This window comes from Salmo salar, chromosome ssa23 (genome assembly GCF_905237065.1).
Source record: "Salmo salar chromosome ssa23, Ssal_v3.1, whole genome shotgun sequence".
Taxonomy (NCBI): Eukaryota; Metazoa; Chordata; class Actinopteri; order Salmoniformes; family Salmonidae; genus Salmo; species Salmo salar.
Genome location: NC_059464.1, coordinates 17,177,402 through 17,195,242, shown reverse-complemented (window position 1 = coordinate 17,195,242; position 17,841 = coordinate 17,177,402). Strand labels below are relative to the sequence as shown.

The 17,841-nt window shown below is 41.2% G+C and overlaps 1 protein-coding gene across 4 annotated transcripts in view; it reads left to right on the top strand.

The window, feature by feature from the left end:
- The window catches only part of btbd8 (BTB domain containing 8), a 51,531-nt gene that overhangs the window by 19,298 nt on the left and 14,392 nt on the right, over nucleotides 1–17,841 (top strand). For all 4 annotated transcript variants that reach the window (XM_014169101.2, XM_014169105.2, XM_014169102.2 and 1 more), the window contains exons 7-11: nucleotides 2,689–2,769; nucleotides 9,740–9,836; nucleotides 10,861–10,949; nucleotides 16,299–16,401; nucleotides 17,424–17,606. In XM_014169101.2, the coding sequence (XP_014024576.1) occupies nucleotides 2,689–2,769; nucleotides 9,740–9,836; nucleotides 10,861–10,949; nucleotides 16,299–16,401; nucleotides 17,424–17,606 (553 nt within the window). The remainder of the gene's footprint in view (nucleotides 1–2,688; nucleotides 2,770–9,739; nucleotides 9,837–10,860; nucleotides 10,950–16,298; nucleotides 16,402–17,423; nucleotides 17,607–17,841) is intronic.

Sequence of the window (17,841 nt, the reverse complement as noted above, 5' to 3'; positions counted from 1 at the left end):
TTTTCACAGTTTCTGACATTTAATCCTAGTTAAAAGTCCCTGTCTTAGGTAAGTTAGGATCACCACTTTATTTGAAGAATGTGAAATGTCAGAATAATAGTAGAGAGAATTATTTATTTCAGCTTTTATTTCTTTCATCACATTCCCAGTGGGTCAGAAGTATACATGCACTCAATTAGTATTTGGTAGTATTGCCTTTAAATTGTTTAACTTGGGTCAAATGTTTCAGGTAGCCTTCCACAAGCTTCCCACAATAAGTTGGGTGAATTTTGGCCCATTCCTCCTGACAGAGCTGGTGTAATGGAGTCAGGTTTGTAGGCCTCCTTGCTTGCACACGCTTTTTCAGTTTTCCCCACAAATTTTCTATGGGATTGAGGTCAGGGCTTTGTGATGGCCACTCCAATACCTTGGCTTTGTTGTCCTTGTACAAACAATAGTACGCAAGTATAAACACCATTGGACCACACAGCCGTCATAACGCTCAGGAAGGAGACGCGTTCTGTCTCCTAGAGATGAATGTACTTTGGTGCAAAAAGTGCAAATCAATCCCAGAACAACAGCAAAGGACCTTGTGAAGATGCTGGAGGAAACGGGGACAAAAGTATCTATATCCACAGTAAATCAAGTCCTATATTGACATAACCTGAAAGGCCGCTCAGCAAGGAAGAAGCCACTGCTTCAAAACCGCCATAAAAAAGCCAGACTACGGTTTGCAACTGTACATGGGGACAAAGATTGTACTTTTTGGAGGAATGTCCTCTGGTCTGATGTAACAAAAATAGAACTGTTCGGCCATAATGACCATCGTTATGTTCGGAGGAAAAAGGGGTATGCTTGCAAGCCGAAGAACACCATCCCAACCGTGAAGCACAGCATCATGTTGTGGGGGTGCTTTGCTGCAGGAGGGACTGGGGTGCTTCACAAAATAGATGGCATCATGAGGCAGGAAAATTATGTGGATATATTGAAGCAACATCTCAAGACATCGGTCAGGAAGCTAAAGCTTGGTTGCAAATGGGTCTTCCAAATGGACAATGACCCCAAGCATACTTCCAAAGTTGTGGCAAAATGGCTTAAGGACAATATAGGCAAGGTATTGGAGTGGCCATCACAAAGCCCTGACCTCAAACCCATAGAAAATCTGTGGGCAGAACTGAAAAAGCATGTGCGAGCAAAGAGGCCTACAAACCTGACTCAGTTACACCAGCTCTGTCAGGAGGAATGGGCCAAAATTCACCCAACTTATTGTGGGAAGCTTCTGGAAGGCTACCCGAAACGTTTGACCCAAGTTAAACAATTTAAAGGCAATGCTACCAAATACTAATTGAGTGTATGTAAACTTCTGACCCACTGGGAATGTGATGAAAGAAATAAAAGCTGAAATAAATAATACTCTACTATTATTCTGACATTTCACATTCTTAAAATGAAGTGGTGATCCTAACTGACCTAAGACGGGGCATTTTTACTAGGATTAAATGTCAGGAATTGTGAAACTGATATTAAATGTATTTGGCTAAGGTGTATGTAAACTTCCGACTTCAACTGTACATACATACTGGCCAAGGGATAGTTAGGACTGTAGTCCTTCTTCGTCTATTCGTCGGTAATGTCTACGCCTGCGTCCCAAATTGCAGCTTATTCCCTATATAGTGCACTACTTTTGTCAGGAGTTGTGCACTATAAAGTGAATAGGCTGCCATTTGGGACTCAACCTATACCTCCACTCTGGTGTATCAATAACAAGGCTCATTCTCTCCCAACAATTTAAGTCTGCTGCCTATCCTATACTGCATTAATTATTCATACTGTGGGTGCTGAGAATATATTAGTCTATATCAGGCTGGCTTTTTATGGGGTTTCGTGCACACACCAGGGTTAAGCTCAATTTGAATTGAAGGCAGCCATTTCAGGAAATTATTTGAATTTAACATTCAGAAATTTAAAAATGTTTTAAATAAATAATTTCTACTTTATTGAGAAGTCATTAAATGGAATCTACATTTTTTTGTATACTTTCTGAATTGACTGCCTTCAATTTGAATTGAGTCCAACCCTGACACACACACACACACACACACACACACACACACACACACACACACACACACATACACATACACACACAAACAAACAAACCGCTAACTACAGACAGTGTGATTCCACTCACTCAGATAATTTCCAAACCAGGTCATCTACCCTTGTTTTTAAGTCCTCTCTACCCTTGCCGTCAGAGCGGTGTGGCAGCAGAGACAAACGAGGCAGCGCTCTCCTGAGGGGAGAGTAATGTCACTCGTCTCAGCCTGGCTGATCTGAGAGTAATTGGGGAAGACACTCTGTCACCATGCAGGATGGGTGTGCTGAGGCACTGTACTGGAGGACTCTGGGGGAAATACCCCGTAGGCCCGAGTGACAATGTTTTAGTGCTGCTCTTCGCTTAGAATTGCATTTTATGAAAACATCATGTGGCTCAATAAATAGATGTTTAGATATTATTTATTTTACCATTATTTTTAGTTTAGTAAGATAAAATCAGTTTTGCAAGAGACACTTGTAGAATTTCTTCAAGTTTATAGCTTGAATAAAAAGCCTACAGCCATTACAGCACCCCAGATCATACGGTAGATTTGAAGTGGGATGATGGTTCTACTTTGCCTAGAGAGGTAACGACAGTGTTGTTATTTTCAGATTGGGTCCAGATGAGATGGAGATTCTCCTACAGTTCATGTATGGTGCCATAATAGACCTACCACCCAGAGCCAGTGCCAGGTATGTGCCTTATAAAATGTGAAGTTGTATCCAAACTTTCAGCACACGTCTTCCAACATACTGTCAGGTAGACATATATACAGTGCATTCGGAAAGTACTCAGACCCTTTCCCTTTTTAAACATTTTGTTAAATTACAGCCTTATTCTAAAATTGATTAAATACATTTTTTTACTCATCAGTTTTCACACAATACCCCATAATGACAAAGCAGAAATACCTTATTTACATAAGTATTCAGACCCTTTGCAATGAAACTCGAAATTGAGTTTAGGTGCATCCTGTTTCCATTGATCATCCTTGAGATGTTTCTACTTGATTGGAGTCCACCTGTGGTAAATTCAATTGATTGGACATGATTTGGAAAGGTACACACCTGTCTATATAAGGTCCCATAGTTGACGGTGCATGTCAGAGGAAAAACCAAGCCATGAGATAGAAGGAATTGTTTGTAGAGCACCGAGACAGGATTTGTGTTGAGGCAAAGATCTGGGGAAGGGTACCAAAAAATGTCTGCAGCATTGAAGGTCCCCAAGAACACAGTGGCCTTCATCATTATTCAATGGAAGAAGTTTGGAACCACCAAGACTCTTCTTAGAGCTGGCCGCCCGGCCAAACTGAACAATCGGGGGAGAAGGGCCTTGGTCAACAACCCGATGGTCACTATGAATGGGAGAAACTCCCCAAATACAGGTGTGCCAAGCTTGTAGTATCATACCCAAGAAGACTCGAGGCTGCAATTACTGCCAAAGGTTCTTCTACAAAGTACTGAGTAAAGGGTCTGAATACTTATGTAAATGTGATAAGTTTGTCATTATGGAGGTATTGTGTGTAGGTTGATGAGTGGGAGAAAACAATTTAATAAATTTTAGAATAAGGCTGCAACGCAACAAAATGTGGAAAAAGACAAGGGGTTGGAATATTTTCTGAATGCACTGTATACTTCTTACACACTTTGTTTGTATTGCATATATCTCTCTGAATTAAACTGAAAGGTTTTGAAAATCAGGTTAAAAATAAATGTTTTACTATTTTGTTAATTTGGTATGAACATAACATTTATTTAAAATGAACGTGTAATCGAAGGTTAATTATAATGATTACCACTGTGCATGGTTCTCCCTTTTATTGCAACTTTTACCACTATGTTTCAGTACTGATACATTTAGTGGGGTGGTAAAGAATTCAGTTAAATATTTCAAATAATCTTGATTGTTCTCTGTAAAATGTTCAATGTTGATTGCATGAATCTGAAACTTAATTGATTGAAGTTATTGTACATCTAATTAATTATGTTGTTAGATGTTTAAATTATCACGTTTCCTATCTTCATTTTGGCAAAATACCAGGCGCTTCCATGTCAAGTGTCAATCATAGAGATAAATAGAGGACTAGATGGAAATTACTCGTTTTGGTATAGACATTGCTATTAAGGGTTTCCACCATTTTTAAAACTAGTCAAGTGGGTGGGGATTCCTATGGGTTGAGAGTGATCAGCCAATTATCAGAGAGCATTGTCTTCTTCAAATTGGCAGGGTTCATATGGTCATGAAAATACAAAAATGGTGTTTTCCAGGCCTGGAAAAGTTTTGGAAAATGATAATATCCTGAAAGTTTTTGGAAAAGTCATGGAAATGTATTTAATCATTTCTGTTAATATAATTTATTTAGGCACAGTTTTTAGATATTTTATCAATCAAATAAAAATGAGCCAGGATCGGAATGACACTAGCACGTCTGTGTTTGTGCGCATCACATGCATGTGTGTGAGACAAGTGGGCTGTTGCTCAAGGAGGGAGAGACAGTCGGACATTGCAGCAGCAGGTAGGCCTGGCCGATAAAATATGATTGACAATAGACTAATAATTAGTTAGCCAATTCAAAACATATCTTGTACCCTCTAGTTAACTGTTTACCTATTATTAGCATGTAGTAATGTTTTCGTTATGTCCCAAAAACATACCATATTACGCATACCTTTTTATAAGTACATCGAGATGTACTTAATTGTTGGTCATGGAAATTTGGTTAAAAGTCATGGAGAAGTTATGAAATTCCCATCTGTCAAAATGTGTTTTAACCCTGAATTGGGTTGCATATGGTTTGTAAACCAAAGACTAAAATAATATCCAGGAGCCAAGACTGTTGTTTGTTTATACCAGGACATTGGTCCCAAGATCCAGACCCAGTGAGTTGAGACCATGACAAGGGCCCTTTCTTAAATTGTAAGAAACTCAAGTGGAGTAAACTCGAGTACAGTTCATTAGGGTACAGTACAGTATAATAGAGTGGGGTATAGTAGATATCAGAACAGTAGAATAGGGTACTGTAGAGCACATTATAGACATACATTTTTGGCCAAATAAATGTCAGTGTTTGGGCTCGGAACGTATTCAGACCCCTTTGACTTTAAAAAAAAATGTTTTTGCTTTACAGCATTATTCTAAAATTGATTAAATTGTTTTCCCCCCTCATCAATCTACATACAATACCTCATAATGGTAAAGCAAAAGCAGTTTTTTTAAAATTTTTGCAAATTTATATATAAATAAAAAATTAAATTATATTTACATAAGTATTCAGACCCTTTACTGAGTACTTTGTTCAAGCACCTTTGGCAGGGATTACAGCCTCTAGTCTTCTTGGGTATGACGCTACAAGCTTTTCATCAAGGATCTCTGTACTTTGCTCCGTTCATCTTTGCCTCGATCCTGACTAGTCTCCCAGTCCCTGCTGCTGAAAAACATCCTCACAGCATGATGCTGCCACCGCCATGCTTCACCGTAGGGTTGGTACCAGGTTTCCTCCAGACGTGACGCTTGGCATTCAGGCCAAATAATTCAAACTTGGTTTCATCAGATCAGAGAATCTTGTTTCTCATGGTCAGAGTCCTTTAGGTCCTTTTGCAATCTCCAAGCGGGCTGTCATTTGCCTTTTACTGAGGAGTGGTTTCCGTCTGGCCACTCTACCATAAAGACCTGATTGGTGGAGTGCTGCAGAGATTGTTGTCCTTCTGGGTGGTTCTCCCATCTCCACAGAGGAACTCTGGAGCTCTGTCAGAGTGACCATCGGGTTCTTGGTCACCTCCCTGACCAAGGCCCTTCTCCCCTGTTACTCAGTTTGGCCAGGTGTCAAGCTCTAGGAAGAGTCTTGGTGGTTCCAAACTTCTTCCATTTAAGAATGATGGAGGCCACTGTGTTCTTGGGGACCTTCAAAGCTGCAGACATGTTTTGGTACCCTTCCTCAGATCTGTGCCCTTGACACAATCCTGTCTTAGAACTCCATGGACAATTCCTTCTACCTCATGGCTTGGTTTTTGCTCTGACATGGACTGTCAACTATGGGACCTTATATAGACAGGTGTGTACCTTTCCAAATCATGTCCAATCAATTGAATTTACCACAGGTGGACTTCAAGTTGTAGAAACATCTCAAGGATGATCAATGGAAACCAGATGCAGCTGAGCTCAATTTCAAGTTTCGTAGCAATGAGTCTGAATACTTATGTAATTTCTTTGTCATTATAGGGTATTGTGTGTAGATTGATATTTATTTTTATATTTAATCAATTTTAGAATAAGGCCGTAACGTAACAAAATGTGGAAAAAGTGAAGGGGTCTGAATATTTTCCTAATGCACTGTACATCCCAGCAAACTTATATTTTAGTCTCAAAACCATATTATGCACATTTGTAATGCACTATATGTTGTATAAAATCGAGCACACCGCCATGCAATCTCCATAGACAAACATTGGCAGTAGCATGGCCCATACTGAAGAGCTCAGTGACTTTCAATGAGGCACCGTCATAGCGATGCCACCTTTCCAACATTTCTGCCCTGTTAGAGCTGCCCTGATCAACTGCAAGTGCTGTTATTGTAAAGTGGAAACATCTAGGAGCAACAATGGTTCAGCTGTGAAGTGGTAGACCACACAAGCTCACAGAACTGGACCGTTGAAAGGCGTAGCGTGTAAAGAATTCTGTGTCTTCGGTTGCAACACTCACTACCATGTTCCAAACAGCCTCTGGAAGCATCTGCAGCACAAGAACTGTTCGTCGGGAGCTTCATTAAATGGGTTTCCATGGCCGAGCAGCCGCAGACAAGCCTAAGATCACAATGCCAAGCGTCGGCTGGAGTGGTGTAAAGCTTGCCTCCATTGGACTCTAGAGCACTGGAAACGTGTTCTCTGGAGTGATGAATCACGCTTCACCATCCTGGCAGTCCGACGAACAAATATGGCTTTGGCGGTTGCCAGGAGAACACTAGCAAAGGGGGGGACCAACTCCATATTAATGGCCATGATTTTGGAATGAGATGTTTTCGACAAGCAAGTGTCCACATACTTTTGGCCATGCAGTGTACGTACAGTTGAAGTCGGAAGTTTACATACACCTAAGCAAAATACATTTAATATCAGTTTTTCACAATTCCTGACATTTAATCCTAGTAAAAATTACCTGTCCTAGGTCAGTTAGGATCACCACTTTTGGGGCAGTGGCTTCTTCCTTGCTGAGCGGCCTTTCAGGTTATGTTGATATAGGACTCGTTTTACTGTAGATATTGATCCTTTTGTACCTGTTTCCTCCATCTTCACAAGGTCCTTTGCTGTTGTTCTGGGATTGATTTGCACTTTTCGCACCAAAGTACGTTAATCTCTAGGAGACAGAACGCGTCTCCTTCCTGAGCGGTGTGACGGCTGCGTGGTCCCATGGTGTTTATACTTGTGTACTATTGTTTGTACAGATGAACGTGGTACCTTCAGGCGTTTGGAAATTGCTCCCAAGGATGAACCAGACTTGTGGAGGTCTACAATTGTTTTCTGAGGTCTTGGCTGATTTCTTTTGATTTTCCCATGATGTTAACCTCTCTAGGGGGGGGACCTTACCGTCCCACCTGGCCAACATCCAGTGAAATTGCAGAGCGCCATATTCAAAAACAGAAATACTCATTATAAAAATTCATGAAACATACAAGTGTTACACATCCATCGGTTTAAAGATTAACTTCTTGTTAATCCAACCACGGTGTCAGATTTCAAAAAGACTTTACGGCAAAAGCAAACCATGCGATTATCTGAGAACAGCGCCCAGCAGACAAATAATTACAAACAGTAACCAGCCAAGTAGACGAGTAACAAAAGTCAGAAATGGCGATTAAAATTAATCACTTACCTTTGATGATCTTGATATGGTTACACTCACAAAACTCACAAAACTCCCAGTTACCCCTTAAATGTTTGTTTTGTTCGATCAAGTCCCTCTTTATATCCAAAAACCTCAGTTTTGTTCAGTAATCCACTGTCTCAAACAACATCCGGTGAAATTGCAGAGCGTGAAACTCAACAAAACAGAAATTCTCATAATAAACATACATAAGGGATCGTGAACTGCGTCATAAGTCTTTGTATGGTGGATAGGCTTTCAATGGAAAAACAGGCATTTCAAAATAAAGGCACTTCTTGGATGGATTTTCCTCAGGATTTCGCCTGCCATATCAGTTCTGTTATACTCACAGACACTATTTTAACTGTTTTGGAAACTTTAGAGTGTTTTCTATCCAAATCTACCAATTTAATGCATATCCTAGCTTCTGGACCTGAGTAGCATGCAGTTTACTTTGGGTGCGCTTTTCATCCAAACTTCCGAATGTTGCCCCATACCCTAGTGAGGTTAAGCAAAGAGGCACTGAGTTTGAAGGTAGGCCTTGAAATACATCTACAGGTACACCTCCAATTGACTCAAATGATGTCAATTAGCCTATCACAAGCTTCTAAAGCCATGACATCATTTCTGGAATTTTCCAAGCTGTTTAAAGGCACAGTCAACTTAGTGTATGTAAACTTCTGACCCACTGGAATTGTGATACAGTGAATAATAAGTGAAATAATCTGTCTGTAAACAATTGTTGGAAAAAATGATTTGTGTCATGCACAAAGTAGATGTCCTAACCGACTTGCCAAAACTCTAGTTTGTTAACAAGAAATTTGTGGAGTGGTTGAAAAACAAGTTTTAATGACTCCAACCTATGTAAACTTCCGACTTCAACTGTATATCAGATGTTCGGTAGTGACACTTCTTAAAAATACTTTAAGATTTACCAACTTGCTTACTAATTTTCTTCATAATGTTTAGACATACTGACAATGTGCCATATTGGAGAGGGGTGCAATCCCATCACCTGGTTATATTTGTAGGGTTGTGGCTTAAGGCACATTCATTTGACAGTTTTTTTTATAATGTCTGTTTTGATAGTGACATCAAAAGTGGGGACAGCATTTTCAGAGAAAGATGTTTAAAAATAAATCAACTAATTATAAGATCAGTATCTTTCAATGTGATAATAGAACAACTCTATGTTCTATTGAAATACTAGTTAGAAAAGTGACTCATGAATTGCTTTATTTTTAAACATGACGTTTAGCAGTCAGGGTTTGGGACAGCCACCTCTCATTTAGAAATAGGTGTATAAACAATGACTTTAAACTTTACTAATTTAACAATATGTTTGTCTTGAATTATTTTTTGGTGGGATAGCAATTTACACCACCTCTGTGGAATAACCCATATACATATAGAATAGAAAATAATTAATCCATCAGAAACAAAAATGAATATCCCCATCTAGTGAAGGTACATTTCCTGAGGTCAGTGTGTTAGCTTGCTTCAGTTGTCTAAGTATTTTTAATAATAGTGGAATTCTTCAGTACCTACTATAGGGCTTTACCTGTCCCTTGACCTGTCCCCCTCTCCCAGTTAGAACCACAACACCACCTCACCTGTCTCTCTCTCCCAGTTAGAACCACAACAACACTTCACCCAGCCATCTCTCCTGTCTCCCAGTCAGAACCACAACCCAACCTCACCCAGCCCTCTCTCCCAGTCAGAACCACAACCTCACCCAGCCTTCTCTCCCAGTCAGAACCACAACACCACCTCAACCGGCCCTCTCGCCACTCTCCTCTCTCCCAGTCAGGTGGTGTTGGCAGCAGACATGTTGGGTCTGGAGGGACTGAAGGACGTGGTGGAGATGGTGCTGACCAGAGACTACTGCCGCTTCTTCCCCAAGGTAGGTTTCTGAATGTGAGGGAAAACGTCTGACATGTCTGTTGGCAGGCCAATTTGGCCGACTTGTTTTTGTCTTAATGCAGCATTGTGTGATGCATGCAAACACACACACACACACACAAAATCAAATGTTATTGTCAAATACACCCGATAGGTGTTGTTTTACAGGGTCAGCCATAGTAATATGATGACACCCCTGGAGGAAAATAGACACATCTACAGATTTTTCACCTTGACAGCTTGGGTATTCAAACCAGCAACTTTTCAGTTACTGGCCCAACGCTCTAACTGCTTGGCTACCTGCCGCCCATTCACACACACAATAACAGTTTTTTCTTTCTATTTTTACATGGCTCTCTTGTGGAGTGTTTTAGCTCTTCCTACCATTGCAGTGCTTCTCTGATCTGCCCTAGCTTGGTCCCAGATCTGTTTGTGCTCTCTTGCCAACTTCATAGGAGTTGCCTATACAGCTAAAACAGATCTGGGACCAGCCTAGATCAGTGCAACATCTCCAGAGAGATCCCTGTAGTCTCATACCAGTCTGCGTCAGGAGGAAAGCCATCTGTATGAACAGATTTAGCTGTTTTGGTACTGTTTTGTATCTCACGGGCATTCCTGCACCCTTAAAACAATGTCCCGCTGTGTTCCGGTTCTCTGAACAGCCTCTGTTTCATTACTCTTACCTCATCATGTGCCCAGATACAGTTCATATGGGGTGTTCCGTTCTGCCCCCTGCGACAGGCAGCTTCACTTTACCCCGCAGCAGGCACAGAGAGAACTCTCTTTTTGATCTATTTTCACTCCTATTACAAAACAATATTCCTGTGACCAGTGTACGACGTTACTCATCTGTGTGTCAACTACAAACAGTGTAGATATGTTTTTGTACCTTAGTTTATTAAGGCTTTTATTCAAGATCCTTTACTTGCAAGTACCTTATAATCCATGTCCAATTGAAAAGACGGCCTATCATTAAAAGTCCCGTCACTTTGACATGTTTGTTTTCTCTTTTATTCTTACTGCAGCCTATAGATGGGGTTCAGAAAACCATCCTCGAGTGCCTCTCCCTCACCCACACCCTTGGTCTCCAGAGCCTCCACAGTTTGTGTATGAGGTGAGTGTGTGTATTAGAGGTCGACCGATTATGATTTTTCAACGCCGATACCAATACCGATTATTGGAGGCCCAAAAACCCCGATGCCGATTAATCGGACAATTCTTTTTTTTATTTGTAATAATGACAATTACAACAATACTGAATGAACACTTATTTTAAGTTAATATAATACATCAATAAAATCTATTTAGCCTCAAATAAATAATGAAACTTGTTCAATTTGGTTTAAATAATGGAAAAACAAAGTGTTGGAGAAGAAAGTAAAAGTGCAATATGTGCCATGTAAAAAAGCTAACGTTTAAGTTCCTTGCTCAGAACATGAGAACATATGAAAGCTGGTGGTTCCTTTTAACATGAGTCTTCAATATTCCCAGGTAAGATGTTTTAGGTCGTAGTTATTATATGAATTATAGGACTATTTCTCTCTATACGATTTGTATTTCATATACCTTTGACTATTGGATGTTCTTATAGGCACTTTAGTATTGCCAGTGTAAGAGTATAGCTTCTGTTCCTCTCCTTGCTCCTACCTGGGCTCAAACCAGGAACACATCGACAACAGCCACCCTCAAAGCAGTGTTACCCATGCAGAGCAAGGAGAAACAACTACTCCAAGTCTCAGAGCGAGTGACGTTTGAAACGCTATTAGCGCACACCCGGCTAACTAGCTAGCCATTTCACATCAGTTACACCAGCCTAATCTTGGGAGTTGACAGGCTTGAAGTCATAAACAGCGCAATGCATTGCGAAGGACTGTTTGAATGAATGCTTACGAGCCTGCTGCTGCCTACCATCGCTCAGTCAGACTGCTCTATCAAATCATAGACTTAATTATAACATAATAACACACAGAAATACGAGCCTTATGTCATTAATATGGTAGAATCCGGAAACTATCATCTCGAAAACAAAACGTTATTCCTGTTACATTGCACAACCTTCAATGTTATGTCATAATTACGTAAAATTCTGGCAAATTCGTTCGCAACGAGCCAGGCGGCCCAAACTGTTCGATATACCCTGACTGCGTGCAATGAACGCAAAATGACACAATTTCACCTGGTTAATATTGCCTGCTAACCTGGATTTCTTTTAGCTAAATATGCAGGTTTAAAAATATATACTTCTGTGTATTGATTTTAAGAAAGGCATTGATGTTTATGGTTAGGTACAGTCGTGCAACGATTGTGCTTTTTTCGCAAATGCGCTTTTGTTAAATCATCCCCCGTTTGGTGAAGTCGGCTGTCTTTGTTAGGAAGAAATAGTCTTCAAAGTTTGCAACGAGCCCGGCGGCCCAAACTGCTGCATATACCCTGACTCTGTTTGCAAGAGAAGTGACACATTTTCCCTAGTTAAAAGAAATTCATGTTAGCAGGCAATATTAACTAAATATGCAGGTTTAAAAATATATACTTGTGTATTGATTTTAAGAAAGGCATTGATGTTTATGGTTGGAGCAACATGTATCTAAGCGATTATATGCAACGCAGGACAGGCTAGATAAACTAGTAATATCATCAACCATGTGTAGTTAACTAGTGATTATGATTGATTGTTTTTTATAAGATAAGTTTAATGCTAGCTAGCAACTTACCTTGGCTTCTTACTGCATTTGCGTAACAGGCAGGCTCCTCGTGGAGTGTAATGTAAAGCAGGTGGTTAGAGCGTTGGACTAGTTAACCGTAAGGTTGCAAGATTGAATCCCTGAGCTGACAAGGTAAAAATCTGTCGTTCTGAACAAGGCAGTTAACCCACCGTTCCTTGGCCGTCATTGAAAATAAGAATGTGTTCTTAACTGACTTGCCTAGTTAAATAAAGGTCTAAAAAAATTGTTTTTTTAAAACGGCCAAATCGGCGTCCAAAAATACCGATTTCCGATTGTTATGAAAACTTGAAATCGGCCCTAATTAATCGGCCATTCCGATTAATCCGTCGACCTCTAGTGTGTATGGAGCATTTTAGAGTGTATTTCTATGGGACATTATATTTTAGTTAGGTGCTGTCAGTTTGACAGATTTTTATCGACGAGGTTGGGGTCAATTCCATTGCAATTCAGTCACTTCAGGAAGTAAATTGATTGGAAAACGAATAAAAATTGACCCCACGCCTGTTTATCACCTTCAACATTCTGTAGTTGTATAAGAAGGGTTTGGCTTAATCTGCATAATCCAGAGCACAATAGATGGAGGAACAGGGTCAACATAAGGTCACCATGTTGCCCTATGTTATGTAGGTCACTATCTATGTAATAGCTGTCCAAAAGTCTCTGAAAACTTAACTTAAATTGCACTAATGCCAGAAACAGTCACCCCTCAGGCAGTGTTATGAATAATTATGGCCTTGATAGTGTTTTAAGTCTGGTCATTCAGGGCTAACTCTGACTTCACCATCTGTGTGTGGATTCCATCTGGCAGTAAGATACAGACATAAAACAACTAAAACGTGGTGCGTGGGCCGAGCTGTGCTGCCTGCCTTCTGCTCCGCTGAGGGGAAAGCTTTTGATGAGTTGTGTGTGTGTGTGTTAGGGGTGTGACGTTTTAAACGAATTTGGGATCGTTAACATTACAACAACAAAAAATACAACTAAACCAAAACTCACACTTTTCTATTAAACGTTTTGATATCACAGTGCAGTTATCACAAAACTACCATTAATAGATCCCAATCATCAACCAAAAGGCAAAGGTATTTCTTTTTTTACAAATACCTAATGTAACAATGCTGTAAGTAGAAGATATGCAGCTTTCAAATTTTACTGAACAAAAAATAGAAATGCAACATCCAAACTTTTTCAAAGGTTTTACTTAGTTACAGTCGATAGAAGGAAATCAGTCAATTTAAATAAATGTATTAGGCCCTTTATCTATGGATTTCACATGACAGGGAATACAGATATGCATCTGTTGGTCACAGATACATTTAAAAAAAGGGTAAGGGTGTGGATCAGAAAACCAGTCAGTATCTGGTGTGACCACCATTTGCCTCATGCAGCGCGATACATCACCTTCGCATAGAGTTAATCAGGATGTTGATTGCGGCCTGTGGAATGTTGTTCCACTCCTCTTCAACGGCTGTGTGAAGTTGCTGGGTATTGGTGGGAACTGGAAAACGCTGTCGTACACGTTGATCCAGAGCATCCCAAACCTGCTCAATGGGTGTCATGTCTGGTGAATATGCAGGCCATGGAAGAACTGGGACATTTTCAGCTTCCAGGAATTATGTACAGATCCTTGCAACATGGGGCTATATATTATCATGCTGAAACATAAGATGATGAAAGAATAGCACGACTATGGGCCTCAGGATCTCGTCACGGTATAAAGCGCTCCGCACGACATCGTTGTTAAGTTGGAAAAATGTCAGAGAGCGACTTGGAGGCGATAGCAGCTAAGTCCTGTATGGCAATACTTTGAGAAGTTCAATGAGAAGGTGATGAAATTCAGATTTTGCGAGGTGGAATTGAGCTACAGTGGCAGTACACGTCCAATGCTAAAAGAGCGGCACTGTGAGACCCAAACCATTGCTGGCAGCAGTGCAATAAGGGGCAGAGTGAGAAAATCACAGCTCTGACTACAGAAATGGTTGCAGTTGACATGCAGCCATTGTCAAATGTATAGGATGTCGACTTCAATGCCCTGATGGCATATCTAGAACCAGACTACTAAATCCCATCTCCAAAAAAACAGGGCAGCCCGGATGGAGAAATTGTACAATGATTGCTCTGCAAGTACAAAGCGCAAGCTCTCAAACACGCAGACTTGCATCACTGCTACGAGCCATCACATTGATGAGAAGTCGGACATGAAGTACGTACTGACAATTCTGAACATGAAGGAGAAGCACACAACAGAGAACCTAAAACAGCATTAATACCATTGTTGCTGAGTGGGTGGGGGACAGCAGTAAGGTGAGCGCCGACTGTTAGGGTTTCCACTTGTTACCACAGCCACAAAGTCAAAATTAGCTATGTAAAAATGTATGAAAACAAACATATATTTTCTCTTAATTTAAGGTTAGCAGTGTAGTTATCGTTATTGTTAGGGTTAAAATCACATTTTAAGAAGACAAACTGTAGTAATAGGCAGGCTTTAAGACTTTGTGGCTGAAGTAACTAGTGACGACTGGTAGGTAGGTAGTTAGGACTGTGGTAGATTGAACTGCATTGCCCCCTAGCGGTCATATGCAGAACCATATCAGGATTGTGAATTCACGTCATTTTATTTTTATAGATTTTTTAAAAATGTTTAAACCATTAATAAATGTCAGTTTAAACATTAAGATTCTATTTACATTTGTCATGTCCCTTGTGTGTATGATAGTAATGCGAGCTTAACTGAGCTTACAGCCCAGTGGCGATTCACACCCCTCAGGCCTCTGGAGCTAGCCAACCATCTCTGGCCCCTCTACCCTGAGGGCCTGAGGCTGGGACTGAGAAAATGGGACTGAGCAACTGAGATGGCACATCATTAAGTTTCGCAACGACACTGGATCTCATCACTTCTCTCAGTGCCGCTGCCTTAACTAAAAGTTGTTTTATATTCCTAGGATGTGTCTCAAATGGCAACCTATTCCTTATAGTGCCGTATATGGACCCTGGTCAAAAGAAGTGCACTATAAAGGGAATAGGGTACCATTTGGAACGCGGCCACACATTGCCTGGGAAATTTGGGGCAGCAGGATTTTGATATGTAATTGGGAGCTGTGCCATGTTTTTGGACACTTCTGGCTTCAGTTCCTTTCTAGCACCAGGACCAATGAGGTTAATGAATGAGTCCCAAATGGCATTCGATTCACTATATAGTACACTATGGGCTCTGGTCAAAAGTAGTGCACTATAGGAATAATGTGCCATTTGGGACTCCTGCCTGTGTCTTATATAGAGTTTGGCAGCTCTCTCTGTGTGATGTCAGGCTGTATAAGTGGTTTGGGTCATGGACCTGACCCGTTTTACTGATGCAAATCACATGCTCTCTCACTGAGTCCCACAGTCTCATTAATCCCCACTCACCCAGACCTTCAGCGCAGAGTCGCACACTGAACATCATCACACACAGTGCACAGTCACGCTGAGCCTTGCTGGATACTCTGTGGATGGTTACTGTATATCAGTGGTTTAGCGAGTACCCAGGCTTGGTCTTGTGGTTAGGGCTGCTGCTTACAGCACATGTACGACCCCCCCCCGCCTGTGTGGCATCAAATCCCTGCTCCACCCAACTCAATATTTTCTCTCCTTCGTTCATACCCGTCTCTATAAAAACACAATTAAAAGGTGTTTAACAAGCAATACGTCAGAATGTGTACTGAAGTGACAGGCTCTCGAACACTCGTTTGTACTGTGTGTTACAGGTGGGTGGCTGAGCACTATGTGAAGAGCTGGTCAGAGAGACACTTTGCTCTGTTGCCTTGTGAGGTCCAGAGAGCCTGTCTAAATGCTGTGACTGGAGCCATGGTGGGTTACACACACTCACACAAGTCTACACACACACACACACACCCCAACTTCCTCTCCTCAATTTCCATTATGTTCCCCCACTGGAAGTCAAACATAATCAGCTGAGTGGGGTCATCTTCGTTAAATAACAGTCCTTTATGGCAGGCGTGTTCAGTAGTCCAGTACAGACAGATGTAGCAGGGTAATCCAGATTTAAAAGCATTGGATTGGTCTAATTTTGGCTGGAGGGAGTCCATGACAGGGAGTGTGCAAGTGGGTAGAGAATTGGGACACAACCAGTGTCTTTCCCTCCTGCTCTCCGGCTGCCTCCCCTGGGTACACCACTCTGGAGCTCAGCCTACTACTACTACTGCTGCTGCTGAGGAGGGCCTGCCTGCTGCCAAATGTGTTGCATAATTTGGGTTTCCCCCTGCATCGATAGCCAAGTGCAGGGTCGGAAGGAACAACAGTGGTGGACACAGTAGAGTTGATCGAAGGTGTAAATGTCTTAACAACTGTTAAAGACTGTAAACGTGTGTTTTGTTGTCCATAATATAATGAATTGTGAATTACGAATGATGAGATGCACGGTGTTCGACAAGCTATGTTGTATGTGTTGAGAAATGGCTCTACGATAACAGGTCACATAAGAGCCGTAATAACTTGTTCCACAGACTGTGAATGATCAATTATGAGATAGTTGGTGAAACACTTTTTATGTGTGTATGTGTTGTGAGAAAGAGAAGTACTGAGTCTGAGAAAGGTCTCTAAAATAAGAGATCATAAGAGCTAACAAATGGCTACCCAGACTATTTGCGTTGCCCCCCCCCCCTCTTTAAAACCGCTGCTACTCTGAGGTAGAGAGAAAGAGAGCTCATAAGAGCTGTGATAAAAATAGTTCCTCAGAGATGTAATGTTTTATTGTTCCATCCAGACTGTACAGAGCGCTGGACTCCTGCTGGGTGTGTTGTGGTGTGAAGGAGAGAAATACAAAAGTCTCTCAAATAAGACATAACAGTTAATAATCCTGTTCTATCCAGAATGTACAGAACACGGTGACTCTGCTGTGTGGCAGTGAGCAGTTGCTGGGCAGTCTCCCGGAGGTCAAGTGGGCTAAACAGACAGTGTTGCTGGCTACAGAGCTGCAGGACCAGTGTCTGTCTGTCATTGTCACACACCTGGCCCAGGTCACACACACGCAGGCCTTCCACAGCCTACGACGGGTAAGGGAAGACACACGCATGACAGACACAGGACGGATACACACACCTACACACAACATAAACAGAGACTCACAGTCAATTATAAACTGATTCATTTGATCAGTTGTAGATGGTTCATTGTTACTTATTAAATTAGGCTAATGCTATGCATAAAAGCTTCATGGTAAACATCCTGCTGGACGCTGAGGCTGTTCTAGATGCAGAGTCACAGTCCAAGAGGTTTGCACTCGTATCG